The following is an 18,908-nucleotide window of genomic DNA, read 5'->3' as shown; positions in this document are numbered from 1 at the left end:
ATTTGTATACCAGCAATTTCTGATGAACTTACTATTCAGTATCGAAATCCTTTTCCCCCTTCTTAAAGGTTCAAAAGCAGCCTGTAAGTGCAGCAATCAAAACATTCTTTAAAATATACAATTATTTTGTAACTACTTACCATTTCTATAAATTTCCCTTCGTAAAAATCTTTGAGAAGTACTTTTGTTCTTCAAAACCTGATTATAAATGCTTATAAAATGCTCTTTTTTATTCCAAAAAGTTGATTTGTAAGTGCTGTACTACTGTGCAGAAGGACTTTGCATGTTTGACAGAGGTAATGAAAATAGTCTGCAAGCAGCACTGTGTAACTGAAGAGCCAGTTATTGTATATGACAGAAAAGACTGAGTTGATTCACAGGTGCAAAGGCTGACCCACTGACTGCAGCATGAGGAAGCATGCCATGGTTATTTTCAGAAGTCACATACAAGCCACCAGAACATATCAAATCAAGTTTAACACTGTAATTGAAGTTTAAAAAAAATAAATAAAAATCACCCAAGCCACTCTCAAATAATCTACATTAAGCACAGCTCTCTAAAGGGCTTTTTAAAAATTATTTTTTTATACAGAAAAGCATCCTTCCTCCTAGTTACTTCAGCTCCTTCTGTCTTCTAAATTTTATTTATCAGGCTTACATTCATTAAACCTCACATAGTGCTACACTAAACAAACACTGCATTGCCTAGAAATGTCTGTTCTGTATTTGGGGAAGTTTAGCTCATTCTATTGAATTCATCTGTGTTCCCACCTGGTGCTTTTTGTACAGAGGGTGTGGTTTCCCTGTAAGAAGCAGCAATGAGATGCCACTATTTTACTTCTGGATAGTGAAAGATGTGCTTTTATACAGAATCTGAGAATACATGACTAGCTTTATCCAAATATAACTCCTCTACCTATCAAGTTTAATATTCAATAAAATTCTATGGGAATACTTTAAATGAATAACTACCATTCATATCTTCAGTACTGCCTGCCCTTTCTTTTTTTTTTTGTGTGTGAAGATTTTCAGGAAATAAGATAATCAGACTAAGACTGATTATCTTATTAGCAGTTGTTTGACATGCGTGCCTTATCCAAACACTTACTGGAAATATTCACAAAGGTCACAATAACATCATGAATATAATAATAGCAACAAGATACTTGCGTAGATAAATTTATTAGTGCATAGGTTAGAGATTTCCTCCCCCACAATATTAACAGAACAAAAGTTCATGTGAAAAACAAGTTTTGTTTTAAAACAAACTGAGGCAGCTATATAACAAGTAAGAAAACGTGGAGCGGCTTATTCATATTTCTGTTTTTGATGGGCAAATTACTACATTATAAATTAAAAAAGAATCAACACAACCAAATTTGGAGCAACATTTTAGATAATCAGCTGTAGAACAGCAGAACTGATCCTCTCACTGCACTTTGTATAAATAATATTTACTATTAGAATTCTAGAAAACTATAGAATAAAAATACATTTTACCTAGAATGAGCACTAAGGCAACCAATCTTTCCTTACTTTGCTTGTAAACTTCCTTACAACCACTGGTGAGTGTTGTTCTGGGCTTAGAGGTAAAAATTGTTCATTAATGAAGTTGAATTTTATCAAGCGACTTCTTTATGGCTGGCTTGCAGAAGGCTTTTTTTGTTTAAAAAAAAAAAAAAAAAGTACGGTATCTGAATAGCTCTAGCATATTCACAGTATAATTGGACAGCAAAGCAAGAATATTCATATATGCAATATATATTGTAAACTTTGCTGAATTTTATGAAGCTAGTCAATAGACTGAGTTACATTTTAGTTAATAATCTCAGGCACTTTCCACAAAATGTAAGTTTAAAGATTCTAATCTTTTATGACAGTTATTGAAATTAACATTATAGTTGAATATCTGGAAACATTAACAAGCATAGTTTTAGACTGTGTTTAAAAAGGCACACATTATATGTTCCTCTAATTCTCTTACAATGTAAATGTATCTACATATCTACATGGATATCCTAAACAACAAGAAATCAAAAATTCAAGTTACAAATATTTTACACACAAAATACAAAAATAATCTTTAACATTAAATGCAGTTATTTGGTTACTTTTAAATTCTTTCAAGCTTTCAGGTCTTACAAGCTAGCATTACAACAATATGCATATGCTAAGACACTTCATACACGTTATATAATAAATTTCATAACAAATCAGTGTCTTAGTTTGCATTACGTTCTGGAGTTTTCTGAGAGAGTTGCATTTCTCCCCATGTACTACATTCACACAACATTAGCAAGCTTCTGAAAATGAAATATTGACTTGATTTTACAGAAGGTGTGATTTTTTTAAAATCATTTTATCATATGATTTTTATCATTCATATGAACAATAAGGCTAAACTGATCCATGAGTTCTGTTTGAACAAAGACTGTAAAATTATTTGCTGAAGTTCAAATTGTGTGTTTCATTACTGTATTCTTTTACCAGAAAGCATTTCTACCATAACATAAAGGAAATATTTAAAGCAATTCACCTTAGTCATGTTGAAAAGAATAAAAATGGAAAGCGTAAAAAAAAAATCTTTGCTTTTTGAAGTGTAATGTAGGAGGCAGACCATTAAATATCTAAGTGGTCTTTTCAGGATAAAATATTTTAGCACTTGCTGAAGAATATTTTAATAAAGTATTAAGCTTAGACAGGCTAAGGTGACTAAATAACTTAAAGACATAGTTACATTTCATAAAAACGTTCACAGGAGTGCTAACAGAAGCAACACCGGTAAGGTTATAAAATCTGTGATTAGGATTATATTAGCAATAGAAATAAAAAAGTCAAACAGTCAAAAAAGCTTCTCATCTCCCTATTTGAACTGTTTATAACACTGAAATATGAAAACATCCTAAGTTCCTTTAGTTCAAAACAATTAAAAGCAAGTTTCGGTCTTACAAATGTATAGTTTATGATGAAAATCCATACGTATCCTAATACATTCTGTTCTTCATTTATAAGTAAACATTAAAAGTGATTTTGTTTTCATTTTAGCCATTTAGTGATAGGTAATCATCATGTAACAGTGCAAGGGTTTAAGGCATCTTTCATAAAAAAAAGTTTGGCTTTACTGAAGACGTATTTTGGAGTTGCTGAAGGTTCGTAGCTCTTTGAATATACTTGCTATGATAGTGTTGTTGCTAGGATAATTCCAAGTATCAGAAGTAATACAGTTACACATATAATAATGAACATCAATTTCTGAAAGAAAAAAAAAAAAAAGGAAAATTTAGATTGATGTACCTTGTCAGATAAAGAACTGTTTAAATACATGCATACCCACAGAAGATCAATTACTCTGGTATCTATTCTAAATGTTTGAATTATCCTTCTAAATAAAAACTTACTACTGTGATTTTCTATTGTTATCCATTCTTTTCTAACACATGTAACCATAGTCACTAGCTGTAGCTATTTGTATAACAATTATTTTTCTTTATAGTTGTTACTACCCATAGGAAACTTCCATAAATATTACTACATATAGAAATAGCAGCAATAACAAACATTTACTTATTAAGGTCAAGCCTAAAAATAGTAACATTGCTAACTGCAATAAATCCAATCCTTGGATAAATATTTGTAGTCTGCTCAAACCTCTACAATTGCACTCTTTGTTCTCAAATGTTCTCAAATTCAAGAGAATGTCAGTAAAAACCTTGTATAGCTAGTAGCTCAGAAGATCTGCACAAAAAACCCACACAACTGGATTCTATGTAGATGCATCAAGGTCTGACAGCAGGTCAGATATTTCTATCAGCAATGATAGAAAGTAAAGCATGTTGTCTGCCCATAAACCAAATGTGAGAAGAAACTCTAACATCAGAAGTAAAAACTTAAATGTTAATATTAAAAATGTGTTAGTACAGACAACTAAACTAATGATTAGTGGTCTGAAATGACATACTATCTCATAGAGCTTCACGTATATTTTGGAGATCCTACATGTAAAATGTTGTGTGTCTACTGGTCCCAGAAAAGTCAAGTGCTATTATCTGCTTAGCCTGGCTAGAAGTCAATTTGACAAGAAATGGCAGATTAGTACAGCAAAATTCTGAAAATTGAAAGATTTCTCAAATTTAGGTTGGAATATTTGCAGAATTCCTCTTACAAACGCATCGTCACATGGTTTCATTTGGTCTAACCAAAACATTGCAATGCAATGTTTTATTTGGTAAAAGAGCTTTAAAGTAAGAAATTTACGTATATTCTGCAAGGCAAAATAGCCAGCTTTATGTTTGTAGACACCTAATTTAGCTCTGCTGAAAGCCGTAGAAAACTACATTTGACAAAATTCCAATTAGAAATCTGTATCTTAGTGCAGGCTGTTTGCTGACGTTAACTTTATATAAAAAAAAGCAAAGGACTGAGACAATAAGCTGAGTTATCTCATTTCATTTTTTGTTTACAGGTCTTATGATAAATTAAAAAAAATACCACTAGATGTCACAGTTTTCAATATTCTCATGCATAGAACTTTTGCAGAATGCAGAGACAAAGGAGGATCCACCTAGTCACCTCACCGCCACAGTACTAACTGCACACATAGTAAGGATTAGTAGTCCAAAGAGTTTGTCAGAGCAGAATAGCAAAATTAGATGATTAGTTACTTACTGCCGCACTGGCAGGAATTCATGCATGCTGAGGTTATCCAAGCATCACCGAATACCAACAGACAAACCAATAATTAGACCAATTATGGCAATCAACACCAATGACACAAGGATAATTATCCATATTTTCTGTTAAAAACAAGGCATTATTATTTTAATATCACATTAAAACTTGCATTTTCAGTTTTTAAAAGTCAATGTTTCAATCCATACATTTCAAGTTAACATGCTCATTAGCGCAATTATGAAAACAGACCATACCCTTCGTGCTTTGCTTTGATATTTAACTGCCTTTTTTGTCTCTTCCTTAGCATGCTCCACATAATCTGATGCATTCATCACATTCTTTTCTATGTTGTTGATCATTTCACCCTTAAAATGAAGTTTAAAGAAAAAATAATTATTGGCATCCATGGATCTTTGTTTAATGAATCTGGAAAAGGCTACAGAATATCAATGAATATTTTAAGAAGTAATTCGCATAGTAGCAATGGACTTTTTTTCTGCCACGAGGAAAAGGGAATGTGTCACGGGTAAAAGGGAATGAGAAGCAAGGGCTCAAAGTTCTAAACAAACAAGGAACATTCAAGGGCAGGGTAGGCATCTTTCTCCATTTTGAATGAACAAACGTTGAACCTCTGAAAACATACCTTTGAATGTGAGGTATGTTTTAACAGGCAGTCTAAAACTGACATACTAAAAGGTCAGAAACCTCTGATGTGCCTGGAAGTGGGCAAAGATGTTGACTACTTTAACACAAGGTTTAACAGTTACCTAAAAAATCCATACACTTCAGGAAGCAAAGCAGAGTTGAATGTTTAGAACGTCAACACATAACCAAATTCAAATTATGATGAATGAAATTTGGTAATGAAATGGAAGATTGGTGAAAAGTTACAGTAAATCTCTATTACCTGTGTTTCTGTCCATCAGAAGAAATAATCAGCAGCAGTAAACAGCAAAGCATTAAATAATGATCCACAAATAATTTTTATTCATTTCTAATTCATTAGGAAACTACTACCAGTTTGCCTTGCCGACAGATCTAATATCAAAGCAACATACAACTTTAGCACAAAACCCAATTAAAAAAAAGTCCTTCTCAGGAAAGCTTCTCCCCTGAACATTATTCCTTTCACTCTCCTGCAGAACTCAAAGAATTTAAGAGCTAAGTAAAATACTTTTAACTTCTGTTAATTGGTATTAAGTAGCAAAGACTACAGACAGAACAAACTACATGCACCTCAGGATAAACAACATGAGAGACAACTTGAATGTCTTGTCAATCAATCTGTTTACATTCATGATTGTTAAGACAGGAATCATACCTTTGTATTATACGCAAATTGTATAAATCTACATTTTATTCTACCACATCAGTCCTTTAACATGTCTATGAATATAGTAAGTTTCCAAGACACTAGCCATCACTCCAGGACAGAGTTGTTCTTACTCAAACATGCACAAAACATTCAAACACACTGCAATACAAATACGTTGAAGAAAATACTTAAATATGGTGACTGAAAAGTGCCTATGCTCAGCAATCCATAGGACATACTATTAGTACATCTGGGCTGTAAATTTGTCTAAAATACAAAAACCTTCAGCAGTTAACTTTCATATATTCTAATCAGTCAAAAAACACTAAGAAACAAACCTGTATTATTTGATTACAAGCAATTGTTTCCTTATATTTCAAAGAGTAAGAAAAGAAAAAAATCCCACTTATGTATATGTATTTGAATTAGTTTGTTTACCTGAGTCTCAACAAACATAGCCATGTCCATAAACATTTCATGTAACTCTCGTATGCTAGATTCCAGTTTCATAATATCCTTGTGTCGGGACTCAATTTCATTCAGAGCTTGCCTAGTTATTTGGGAGTCTGATATAATCTTTGGAAGAACAAAAAATACAGACACAAATAAGTGTTGACAAACTTCTAAATAGCAGAAGAAACAGAACAGATGACAGGCTTAACTGGACCAGAAATACATACATCAGATGTGAAAATTGAAGGATTACCACTCTCTAACATTTCCTCCAATTCCTCATCAGTGGTGGTCTTTCCAGCTAGAATAAAAATAAAATATTTTATATAACATTACTTATTATTAAACTTAATTTTACAGAAGAATAACAACTCAAAGAAAATTCTTGTATTGCACATTTTTCAAGATAAAACAATGTAGCGTTTAGCCATTACCAAGTACCATTTTGCATATGAAAAAAAGAAAAACGTCAAGTAGAAAGAAAACAACTATGCTAGATTCAGAACTAGTATGAAGATTTCCTGTGGGTTTTTTCTTTTGGTCATGCTGAAAAGCTTGATCAGAAACATTTACAATATACATATGAACCCTGTTGAGTGTTCTCCAGAGGAACAACTGAAGATACAAATAGTATTTATGTAACACTCAATATTTACCCATTCAATCATGTCACATTGGAACCTAATTTTCTTCCTCCCTCCTACCAATGACAGTGATGGATCTAATCTTTATGTAAATCATATGTAAGTCTTTATGTAAATCAGTCTTTAACAGCTAACATAGGATTACATTCAAATTCCCCACAGAGGAGATGATTACCCATGGAGTATCCTCACTTCTACTTTTCATAACACACCTAACAATGTATGCAGTTTATTATTGCATGTTTAAGCAAACTGAATCCTATCACAGTGGTAAAACAAATGCAAATATCTTTTGCATTAAAGACAAAAGTTACAGAGCATATTCAAGCTATTTGTATTGTACACATCATATACAGACATTCAACTTATTTTACATGGGAAGAGCAGGGATTAGAAATGGCTTATATAATTCTGTCCTATCAGATGAAAATTAATTTTAATACTACCTTGTGACATTAATACCCAAGAATGCTGCAAAACCTGCTTTAAAATTTTTAGTGATGAGGAAAAGCTAAAGAATCAAATTAGGTCATAACATTAATTTGAAAGAATCATGTCCTGAGGTATTAGGGTCCCTTCCCACAGGAGCATGAGTGAAGAAATTAACTTGCCAAATAAACTATGCTGAAATGCTGAATTGAATCATACTAAGTATGGGAAACTAATGAAAAAGAAAAGAAGCACATGAAAAGCAAACTAACTGCTAACTCTTCTGTTTGCATTTTTCATATAAAAAATATTTATTTGCTTTTACAAGTTACATTAAAAAGGCCAACATTAGGTACAAGGTATTATTGGTATTTTAGACACTTTCTAAAGTAGGCACTGTACTTCTGAGTAGTTAGGTGCCTTTCTGAATATTCCTCATAATCAACAATGAAATAAGGCAATGCAAGTCATTCAACAAATTATTAGGGTATAACTAAAGGTAGCACTGATGTTATGGCAGCTGAACTTACAAAAAAATGTTCTTATTGACACAAACAGAATAGCATAAAAAGAGATGACGCTGTTATTAGCATGTTAATTTGGAAATGGCTTTTAGCAACACAACAGAACACATTCAGTATCTCTACAACAGCTTCTGCACGCAAGCTTAATGTTTCTTCTGCAGTTTCAAGACATGAAAAAATGAAACAAAGGATATTTAATAATTTGCAATATAAAAACTTTTATATTATTTAGTTTTCTCTATTTTTTACAGTTGTTACGAAGAGTAGTAGCAAAGACTTAATGCCATCTGAGAATTCTTTTCCCTCCCATTCACATGCTTAAAGGTGGTGTTCAAGATGCATGATGTTTTGTACTAACTTTAAGTAATAAGAAACAATGGAGGTATAACAATACATTTAAAATTTATTTATTTAAAAAAATAAGTGTATTCAGGTCACTTACTTATCTCTAATTGTCTCTGTATCCGACCTTTGCTGCGTTCTCGAAAAAGAGATTGGGTCTCGTTGTATTCTGTCATGACCTCCACAAACTTGTGAGCTAATACAGAGTGCTGTTTTTACAGGATTTAAAAATGTGCAAAAAGTTTATTTTATTCTTAGTACAGCAAATATGACTGCACAACAACTGAAAACTGTATTTAAATGTCAACAGAACAGAACATGGGGTCCTGAATTATTTCCGAAAAGTGCAACTCATTCACTGATTTAATAGCATCCTTTTATGTTCTTTACATTTCTTAAATTGTCATACCTGTGTTTTTCTTATCCTGAGATCCACTGATGTCCGATTAGCATTTTCACCCTGATCAAAAGTTTGTTCAATAGCTAATAGCAAATACAAGAATATTGAGTCAACATTTGATATAGTAAATTTGATACCGCACCTCAAAGTTATTTGGTAAATACTACTAATTATTACTTTTCTCATGTACAAGGCTCCCCACAAAGACATTTAACTTTTCTTCCATATGCATGTGTGTGTAGTGTGGGGGCAGTGAAATCCATATATGTTTTAAATAGGTTCTGTAATTCTATTGGGTATAGATCTTAAAACAGTAGCTACTTCAATACTATTAAGAGTCACACTAACATCTATTACTCTAGGAGCAGTTCAAAGGCTCTAACAAAATAGGACTGCTCTTATAATTTAAGTGATAAAAACATAACAGGTAAACACACCCTAGTGCTTACGGAAGACTAACACAACAAAAACGCACACTAAGTGTAATGAGTAATACTCAAACTGTCAATATATTTCAAAATGCATACTGAACAGGGCACTACTGCAGGGGAAACCCATAGCAAAATTACTTAGCCTGAATGAAGGGAGTTGAGTTAGGGAATTCCAAATTATGTAAGTAGACAAAAAAACAGATCTGTATAAACACTAGTGCAAAAAGTTGAACATTTTGTATTCAAGGCTTAATGAATGAATAACTATACACTAAATTTTCTTAAGATTTTCTTAGAATTTAGGAACTACCTGGCAGGAGTTGTACAAGGTAATTTATACATACATAATAGAGTTAAGTTTTAGAAGGCCATTAACTCTAACACCACTAACATCCTGAATATGTTATGAGTGATAGCAGTTTTATTTCTCCCCTCAACTTACCCTTTAACCTGGCTCGGATTTTATTAGCAATCTTCTTTATTTCCTCATTTAATTCTTCAAGTTCTTCTTTTGTTCCTTAAAAAAATAAAACCAGAACTGTTGATGATTGATAACAAATCAGTGAGTTGCCTTCTCAAAAGACATTCAAGTCATCATTTCTGGACAACTATATATGACCAGGGGAAACACAGTTAATTAGTAAGTGACTTAAGTTCTTAACTGAAAGTTCTTAACTTTCTTCCATTCTATTTGTGAAGAAAAAAAAAAAAAGAAATCATAAACTACTCTGTGATACAACGCTTATCGCTTTGGTACCTCTCTGATTGTTCCTTTTATCATGTTCTTTAATCTCAATTCCCTGGTGACATTCATCCTGCTTTACTAGTTTACAGCTGCATGTACTCCTTTCTCTCAGCAGAATGTGGTGGCCACTGAAAGGTCACTGCAGCACCTGTTTGTGCAGGGGCAACTATCAGCATCTGGAGCAAAGCTGATGTTGCCCACTGAAGTGACTTAGAAGGGAACCATAAAATCCAGATCCAGCAATTGTATTGGTGTAGACTGTACCACTGCAATCTTTCTTCAGGTCTTGTCAAAAATAGATCTTCACATTAAAAATGTTTTTTGAAATTAGCAACAAAAAAATTGCATTGTTGACATCATTAAATACATCACCTTGAACACTGAACTACCAATGTAGCTCAAGCAAGCCATGGATCACATATAACTCAACCCTGCAATCTCATAATTATATAGCATAATCATACTGAGGAGCTTATGATATTCCCAGGTATTTTAGATCTTACTATCAGATTCCTATTTCTTGTAACAGGCCCTGGGAAATGTTATTCCCAAATCACCACCTAAACCAGGTAAAATATTTTGTGCCTTTTCTTAACATAATTTCATGGTAATATTTCTTTGTTGGTCATAAGGAAGAAATTCAGTTAAGTCTTTCGAGTGACAGTTCTGTAGTTTATCATGGACTCATTGCTTTTAACTTTTAAAAAAACATAATTGTGTCACACACTACCTATATTTTCTGAAAAATACTACGCATATTCATGAATCACTTAACTAGATCTGTTATTGGAGTTCCTGAAGACACCAGATTCACAAGAGCAATATCATGTCCCCACACAATTCAAATGCATTTCTGTGGTTGTGATAAAAATTGCTCTCAATCAGATCAATTACTAACCCTTATTAACCTGAGGCTCATTGCTTTTTAAGTCATATAGAATCAGTTAGCAAAATCACTGTCAATAAGACACACACATGCCCACCTACAAACAGATGAAGAAGATACAGGAAGGAAAAAAAAAAAAAAGAATTAACAACCACAGTTCGGTTTTCATCAGTAAGAACAAAAAAAGAGGTTACTGTTGAGACATTCTGCTAAAATGACACTGAGTCTTTTCTTCCCTGTTCATTATACCCTGTGCACAAACTTAGGCATGCCTTAAAGTAAGAAGGGTTGAGAACAGCTATCTGTCAGAGTAAAACTTATCTAAACAAAACAAAATTGATTTCAGAAAATCTAGTCATGTATACTTGAAATCTAAAAAAGCGATACTCACTTCCTTCAGGATTTGGTGCTGACAGGATAATGCTGTGCTGCTTTTTTACTTCTTCCACATTTTGTGCTATTTTTGCTATATTATTTCTAAGTTCCTCAACCTAGAAGATAAATGTGGCAATGAAAGAATTAAAATATGGCATGTGAAGGCTTTTTTTAAAAAAACAAACAAACAAACAAAAAAAAACGTCTTTGGTAATGAAAATCAAAATATTTAATTGCAAGACTAGTCAATATTTGACAGAAATCTCAGCATATCAATCTCAGACACTCAGTAGTGTCCTGGTTTCAGTTAGGACAGAGTTAATTTTCCTCCTAGCAGCTGCTGGGGGCTATGTTCTGGATTAGGATGAGGAGAGTGCTGATAACATGCTGATGTTTTAATTGTTGCAGAGCAGTGCTTACACCAGGCCAAGGACTTTTCAGCTTCTCGCTCTGTCCTGCCAGCGGGCAGACTGGCCACCAGCAAGAACTGGGAGGGGACAGACCCAGGACAGCTGACCCAAACTGGCCACAGGGGTATTCCATACCATCTGACGTCATGCTAAACAATATATAGGGGTGGCTAGCCAGGGTGGGGAGCCGGCTCTTCAGGAATAGGCTGGGCATCGGTCAGCAGGTGGTGAGCAATTGCATTGTGCATCACTTGTTTTGTGCACATTATTAGTAGTAGTACTAGTATCATCATTATTGTTATTATTATTTTCCTGTCTTAATAAACTGTCTTTATCTCAAATCACAGGCTTCACTTTCCCGTTTCTCTCCCCCATCCCAGAGAGGGAGGAGGGTGGGTGAGCAAATGACTGTGTGGTGTTTAGCTGCCAGCTGGGTTAAACCACAACAAGTAGTTATCTGTGAACATTTAAATAACTTACTTTTTTTCTTAAAAAACAAACAAAACCAAAAAATCATATGCATACTTTTATGTACCATGATGAACTTTTATGTGACAGGAAAACATAGCAGGGGGGCACACAAGAAATCAAACTCCAATGTCTTCAATTATTTGTTAAAACAGAATCTTCCCCGTAGTTTGCTACATTGTATGGAATAGGAACATGATATTTATTGAAGCAAGAAATATGTTATAAGAGGTGCCCATGAGATGGCTTACTTTCAAAATTAAGCTAATAGCAAAAATAACTGAGAAATGCAGAATGTATAATGAAGAGTACATAAAGATTACAAAAAACACCTGTTGGAAGAAGTCATCCATAAAATGGTCTTTTTCAACAATAACTGTTTCTCCATCTTCATTTCCTTTGCACTGCAAAAGACAACAAAACAAATCTATGAAATAAAACTCATGATACTGTTCTGAAACAAGGAAGGTTCCTTCTACATTGCTCCTGCGTACATATTTTTATCTTTTTATCGATAATCTGACAAGAAGTAAGTTTTTCTCTTCTGAGGACTGTAATCTGAAAACAAATAAGCAGAGAGGTCAAAAAGTCACCTGACTACCATAAAACTGTGAATGCTAATGCAGTACTCCTCTGCAAAAAACTTCAGGACAGAACCAGGCTATATGCAATTTTATAGTTCTCATTCCCTGTCATAAGAAAGTATTAGAATACAATTTTACATCTTTATATATAACACCTCTCTCACAGCCTAAAAATACTTACTTCACAGTGAGTCCTACGTGAATGTAAAATAATACCCAGTTTCACCATAACTGAGACAGTAAATGAAAACCTCACAAAGAAATACAAAGAGGGGTGTCCATGACTTTCTAGCGTGTGATTTAATGATGCAAAGATCAAACGAAAGAACAAAACGCTACCAGCATCTCTGTACTAGTTTTGCCCTTGCGTGCTTTCAAGCTGCCACTCCACACCAATTCAGATACAATTATGTTACACTACACACAGACGCCTTACGTAATTGATAAGCCCTGAGAAGCGCAGCCAGTGAGGCAGCAACTCCGGATGCTGGCTCTCGCAGATCTCCCAAGCACCCAGCCCAGCACATGCCCTGAGTCATACTTCCCTAAACCATGAGCCAGACCAGCAGAACATGTGGTTCTCCACAGTAACGGATTCAAATTTGGTCAAAGGAAGAGAGAACTGATGTGCATCAGAAGTATGCAGTTCCAGTTCTCATGGCCTCTAGTTCCCTCTGCAGAGCAGACTGACCTGCATTGAACCCAAATTGGAACAAAATTAGTAAATTACTGTGTTCTACTGCAGTCCATGGATAATCGCCATATAAAAACCAAACCACGTGATAGGTAAAATACAGGATTTTCATTTTCAAAATTTTTCTTGCAAGCCCTTCTGCCTTTGATCTTCTAACTCCCACTCTCAGCTTCCAAACCCTGATCCTGTAACCCAATAAACTCTTTGTTTCTGGTTTTATTAAATTAGATGAGATGTATGCTATTTGCATGATAATTCTGCAATTTAATCCAATGTCAAAACACTGCTATTACGTAATAAAGTTACACTCACAGAGAGCCTAAGTACCAAAACACTAAGAGTGCTCCAAATCTTTATGTAAAGTTTACATTTATACTTTGGGACAGCTTTTTTCCCCCCACCCCCTGCAAATTCAGGGAGTCCATAAAGCTCCATAACGGTATTTTTTGTCAGAAATAATTTGATTTTTTATGCTCAGCAACCACAGTGCTCCAACTGAAATAAAAGACTTAAGATGTTACGGCTCTCCCAGACCACCAATTCACGTGTAATGTCATGTGTCCCTAAAGCTTTTTGGTATTCGCTCATTCTGGGGAGATGATTGCTAGAACTCAGTATTAAAGAATCTGTCAGTACAGACTAATCAATTAACAGCCTTGCTTAGTAAAAATGAGAGGAAGTCTGTGTCCAAAAGAAGTCACCCAAATCGTACTGATATCAGAGACTAGTGTTAAAAAACTGCCAGGTCTAAGTTAATAATGAGCTACATTAATGAGCTACAAAGATGTTTGATTTAATCATCTATGTAAAAGAACACCTTCTGCTTACATTTACTGTGTAAAGAATATTTTTCTAGTTATAACAAAATCCTGTATTTAGGTAAATGAACTAAAAATAATTAAAATGGTATTGGTTAAGAGATTCAGCATGTCAGCTGCTTCCTTGGTCAGATCTCAGTAAAACATTAAATACCTGAGTCAGCCTTAAGAGTAAGATTTTTTTATCTGTCATTTGGTTAAGCCATATCTAGAGGCAGCCTCAGTCAGTTCCACATCCATTTCACTTTCACATTTGGTTGCAATGACATGAATGACAGACAAATTGGCCGACTGCAATCTGTTGAAAGATTTAAGGACTCCCTACCTTGAACATCAGCACTTGAAAGACACTTGACTTGTCAACCTCTGTTCTTTATGTTCTTAAATCATCACTTACCTAGTATACGGCTTATTCACTAACTCTTCAACATAAGTGACAAACCTTTCCACAAGCACACGGCTCAACCAAGATCGAGTTTCGCATAAAGGTATTCCTTCTCCTAGGCCTCACCTCCATAGTATAAACAGTATCACCAAAAAAATACCTGATATAAAGCAGGCAAGAGGCTGTAGCTGCATGCTGCGATGAGAGCAGAGGTCTTGCACACCATCCTATTCCCACCCTGAGAATGCAGCAGGTGCCTCCCTGCTCTCTCTGTATGATGGACTTTTCCTTTAAAATCTGTCCAGAGAAATTACAGGACAAATAATTGTACCGAAGTTATTATTGATACAAAAACCACATCTGAGGGACTGCAAATACTAGATTTACAGCAGTCCCTGCAAACTGCAACTTAACTCCCTTGTACTCAATGCACTCCCATATTACTCAGCCAACTGGATGGCATAAAAGGAAGCAATGTTGACGATACTGTAAATCTTTATGGTTGCCTGTACCAAGTAACTCATTACCTTTGTTATACAAGTAACCCTTTACTTGTGTAATGACTACCTATGTGTTTTAAAACACTCTAGAATCACTTGTTTTATCCAGTCCAGAGAAAAGGAGGCTGAGAAGCGACCTGGATGCTCTCTGCAGCTTCCTGAGGAGGGAAAGCAGAGGCAGGCGTGGCTCTCTGCTCCCTGAGGACAGGGTGTGTGAGAACAACACAAAGCTGCACTTGGGGAGCTTTGGACTGGCTACTATGGAAAAAATTATTCACCATGAGGGTGGTCAAACATTGTAACAGACTTCTTAGGTGGATGATGCCCCATGCATGCACGTTCAAGAGATATTTGGACAATGCTCTCACTGATACACCTTAACTTCTGGCTAGCCTTGAAGCAGTCAGGCAGTTGGACTGAAGCACCTTCATGGGTCCCTCCTAACTTCATTATTCTATTCTATATAAAAAGCCTGTCTTTAGAAAGGCTAATTCTTACATCACATCTCCCATGTTAAAGTCAAAGCCTTCCAAGCCTTTTCTCTTTAAGTACTTGTCAGAGAATTTCAGATTCCAGAAGTATTGTTCTAGATGTCAGCCATCTATAGGTACAAGGCTCTCTCCTGACCTGGAACATGAGGTGTTTCAGTTTCTTCATACAGCATCAGGGTTTCAAGAATTCTTTTATACTAAAGTAGCAAGTATTTTCTCTCACTGAGGAGGTTCTCCTTACCAAGGAGATTTATCAGGCAGCTTTGGCAGGTCAATCATTAACATGAATTTAGTAGCATTACTGTACAACACAGAAAAAACGTCATAAGATAACCAACTATATGAAATAATGCTGTTATGACATGGAAAACAAAGCTCTTTTTCAGGAAGTTCTGCGTTTGAGTGAAGGACAATGTGAAAGATTAACTCAGGAAAAAAAGCAGCCAGTAATATTTTCCCATTTCTGAAAAGGTTCCTTTTATATTTTTGCGTATTATCCCGATTCTCTCCATTTTAACTATTTTGACTTTGTGGTTGTTCACTCATTCCTCAATAGTTTGGGAGACAATAACTAAATGCACAGAAACAAATTACAAAAATCAGTGCAGTTCTGTTCAAGTTACTGTTCCTTATTTACAAGAAAAAAGCTACAATCAAGTGCAATCTAGTCTAAACACTTTTAAAAGTTTAAGATTCCCTCAGTAACACTCAAGACTAATGAGATAAAAAGAATATATTTAAAATGATTTACCTATCAAACAGGAAAAATGGATTTAAACATACACCTCTACATCAGTTTGAGCATTCGAGATAGCAATTTTTGTGTTATGAAGGTTGCACCCAACCTTGAGATCTAAAATATCATGCTAAAGCAGGGGTTTACATTTTACCTCTTCTTTGAGACCGTTTAACAATATCAAAAACATTGAAGCAATTATTATTAAACAGACCTTTAAAAGACCACGTGTTTTTAATACCTAACACTAGCAAAATGTGCTGAAGACAGTGTCTGAATGCAGATCCTACAGCTCTTGTAAAGTCATTTTAAGGTGCTCTTGTATCCCTTAACCATTGAAGACCTGGAAAATATTCTAGATAATCATTGCTATATATTTACCCTGCTTTTCTTTTCTTCCCAAAATATCTATTATTGACCACTGCTATATGCAGCATATTGGACCAGAGAGAGACTTTTTATTTTTATTTTATTTTAATCTTACATTCATTTGGGCTAAAGAATACCCCAAACCAGTTTGGGATATGACCAACTATCAAATTAATCGTATTTGAGAAATGTATCTGGTAACTGAGATTTCTAAAGCTGAAGCAAGTTCATATTGGCCTGCTTAGCATAGTTTACAAACATTGAAATAAGCCCCTTGAAGCAGACAAATACAACTCAGGTTCCCATCTTCTTAAAAAGGCATGATTTTTTTTCTAGCAGGGAAGTAGGACAATGCCTGAACGCTGAACGATCTGCATGTCTACAACAGTTTCTCAGGCAATTATTTTAGCACTGTTTAACTACCAAATACAGTGTATTGATGGAAATGTCAAAAAAATATGGTAATTTTATATCTTAATGAACCATAAGCACTGATAAGTAACATTTCTTCTTCTTTGTAAAGACATAGGAAAATCTAAGTAAACATTACCACGTCTAGTGACAAAACTTGCTTGCTGTCAGTTAAAATCCACAAGCATAAATAAGGTCTTGCAACCTTAAGTTTCTTCTAGAAGCAGCACCATGTTTAATTAAACTGTGTGTGTCACTGGCTGAAGTATTAGTATCTCAAACTTTATTTGTGTGGCACATCACGTCTTTGCCAAAAACACAGCAGACGAAGCTGACATGAAAAACATAACCAATGCAATACAAAATAACATTATTTTAAGGGGAAGAGGTAAGATTCAGTAATTCCTTAAGATTCTGCAGGCCCAGGCCTGTTTAAAAATGACAATATAGAAGCTCTACCCTTCATTGAATGCTTTAATCAAATAAAACGTGATGAACTACACTAATAAGATCGAAACACTATGGAAAATAGGCAAATAAACGTTAATTGCTGTTCAAAATCTTTTTTTTTTTAATATATTTAAGATGAAGAGGCAAAATGGAAATAATTACTTCTACAAATTCCCTGTGCAAATCAAGTTTTACAGAGGCCACCTCTTGTGACACACAACTTTTCAAATCTTCATGTCAACGGTGAACTTTTAAGTGATAAAACACGGACTCTTCTATAGCTGTTGACTTCACTTGATGTTAAAGGACTTCCTTCTAGGTATAAGGAAGCTTCAGTTTCAAGTCTCAGATCTATTCATTAATTCTAAACTTAACTACGTTGATGAACATATGACGCAATTCAGCAATACTGACCTTAGTGTTTAGACTTAAAGCAGTAATTTTCTGCAGCAATGCTTTAGTTAAAGAAATAGCCTCCTGCAGTAATGTTTTTAGATATCAAATACTAAAGCGGGCCAAAAAAATATACATACAGTAAAAACCTTCAACTACAATAAAAAAATTGTAACGATTTACTTATTTTTAAAATATATACCCACAGCCCACTGTTGCTTCCCCTCCATCAAAAGGAAGTGTACTTGTTTGGCATTATAAAACAAACGCAGATCACCACTTACTGCTTCCTCTTTCTGGGAAGCAACTACCACTACTGAAATTTGGTGCATATTCCCATAACCTGGCCATGTTTATAAACAGGAAACAGAAGAAGTGTTGAAGTATACATGAAAGAAAATGCTCATTTCTTTGGCACTGCTCTGATATATCTTTCCTGGTAAAGATATTGTGATCTAATGACCTTGCATGCCAAGTTATCCCTTTGGAGAGAAGAGTGAAGCTTTGGACCTTCCAAAACATATTTTTATTATCTGGAAAATATGAACTTAGAGCTTCAAGACAAACGAGCCCCAAACCTTCACACAGCTCAGCACAGGCCAAGTTGTATGCGTATGTGGCGTTTAGGAATTTTCACAGAAATTCCTGCATACTTTCAATTACTCCCCGAGAGGTTAAAGAAGGGCCCCAAAGCCAGCCGCACCGACAGATTAAAGGGCCTCAAGGCCACCAGGTCAACCCCCGCGTTCCTCCTACGCGGCGCCGGCCCCGCGGAGACCCGGGGCCGCGCCCGAGGCGCTTCCTAAGCGGCCGCGGCGGTAACGGCCCGGGCAGCCCCCGCCTCCCTCACCTCCTGCAGGTCGGCCAGCCGGTCCTTCATCCCTGCGGCCCCTCAGCCTTCCCTCAGCTCCTCTCTCGGAGCCGTCAGCGCCCGGCCCGGCCCGGCCCGGCCCGGCCCTGCCCTGCCCGCCGCGGGACCGCCCC

The 18,908-nt window shown here is 35.2% G+C and overlaps 1 protein-coding gene across 3 annotated transcripts; it reads right to left on the bottom strand.

Moving 5' to 3' along the window:
- Positions 1-1,138: 1,138 nt before the first annotated feature.
- STX2 (syntaxin 2) lies at positions 1,139-18,892 on the bottom strand. Of its 3 annotated transcripts, none has more exons than XM_082773818.1 (11): positions 18,775-18,892; positions 12,426-12,497; positions 11,232-11,331; positions 9,652-9,726; positions 8,788-8,861; positions 8,479-8,587; positions 6,667-6,740; positions 6,425-6,562; positions 4,926-5,036; positions 4,745-4,793; positions 1,139-3,252 (listed from the first exon to the last, which is right to left on the bottom strand). In XM_082773818.1, the coding sequence occupies exons 1-11, from the start codon at positions 18,802-18,804 to the stop codon at positions 3,119-3,121; spliced, it is 966 nt and encodes a 321-aa protein (XP_082629944.1). In that variant the 5' UTR covers positions 18,805-18,892; the 3' UTR covers positions 1,139-3,118. The 3 variants fall into 3 exon arrangements, with proteins under 3 accessions (XP_082629944.1, XP_082629943.1, XP_082629942.1); XM_082773816.1 differs by having other exon boundaries at positions 3,111-3,252; positions 4,666-4,793; XM_082773817.1 differs by lacking the exon at positions 4,745-4,793 and having other exon boundaries at positions 1,140-3,252.
- Between the last annotated feature and the right edge of the window lie 16 nt (positions 18,893-18,908).

Source organism: Aythya marila (genome assembly GCF_965140915.1).
Source record: "Aythya marila genome assembly, chromosome: 17".
In the NCBI taxonomy this organism is placed as follows: Eukaryota; Metazoa; Chordata; class Aves; order Anseriformes; family Anatidae; genus Aythya; species Aythya marila.
The sequence above is the reverse complement of the archived record's forward strand: the minus strand, read 5'-3'. Positions and strand labels throughout refer to the sequence as shown.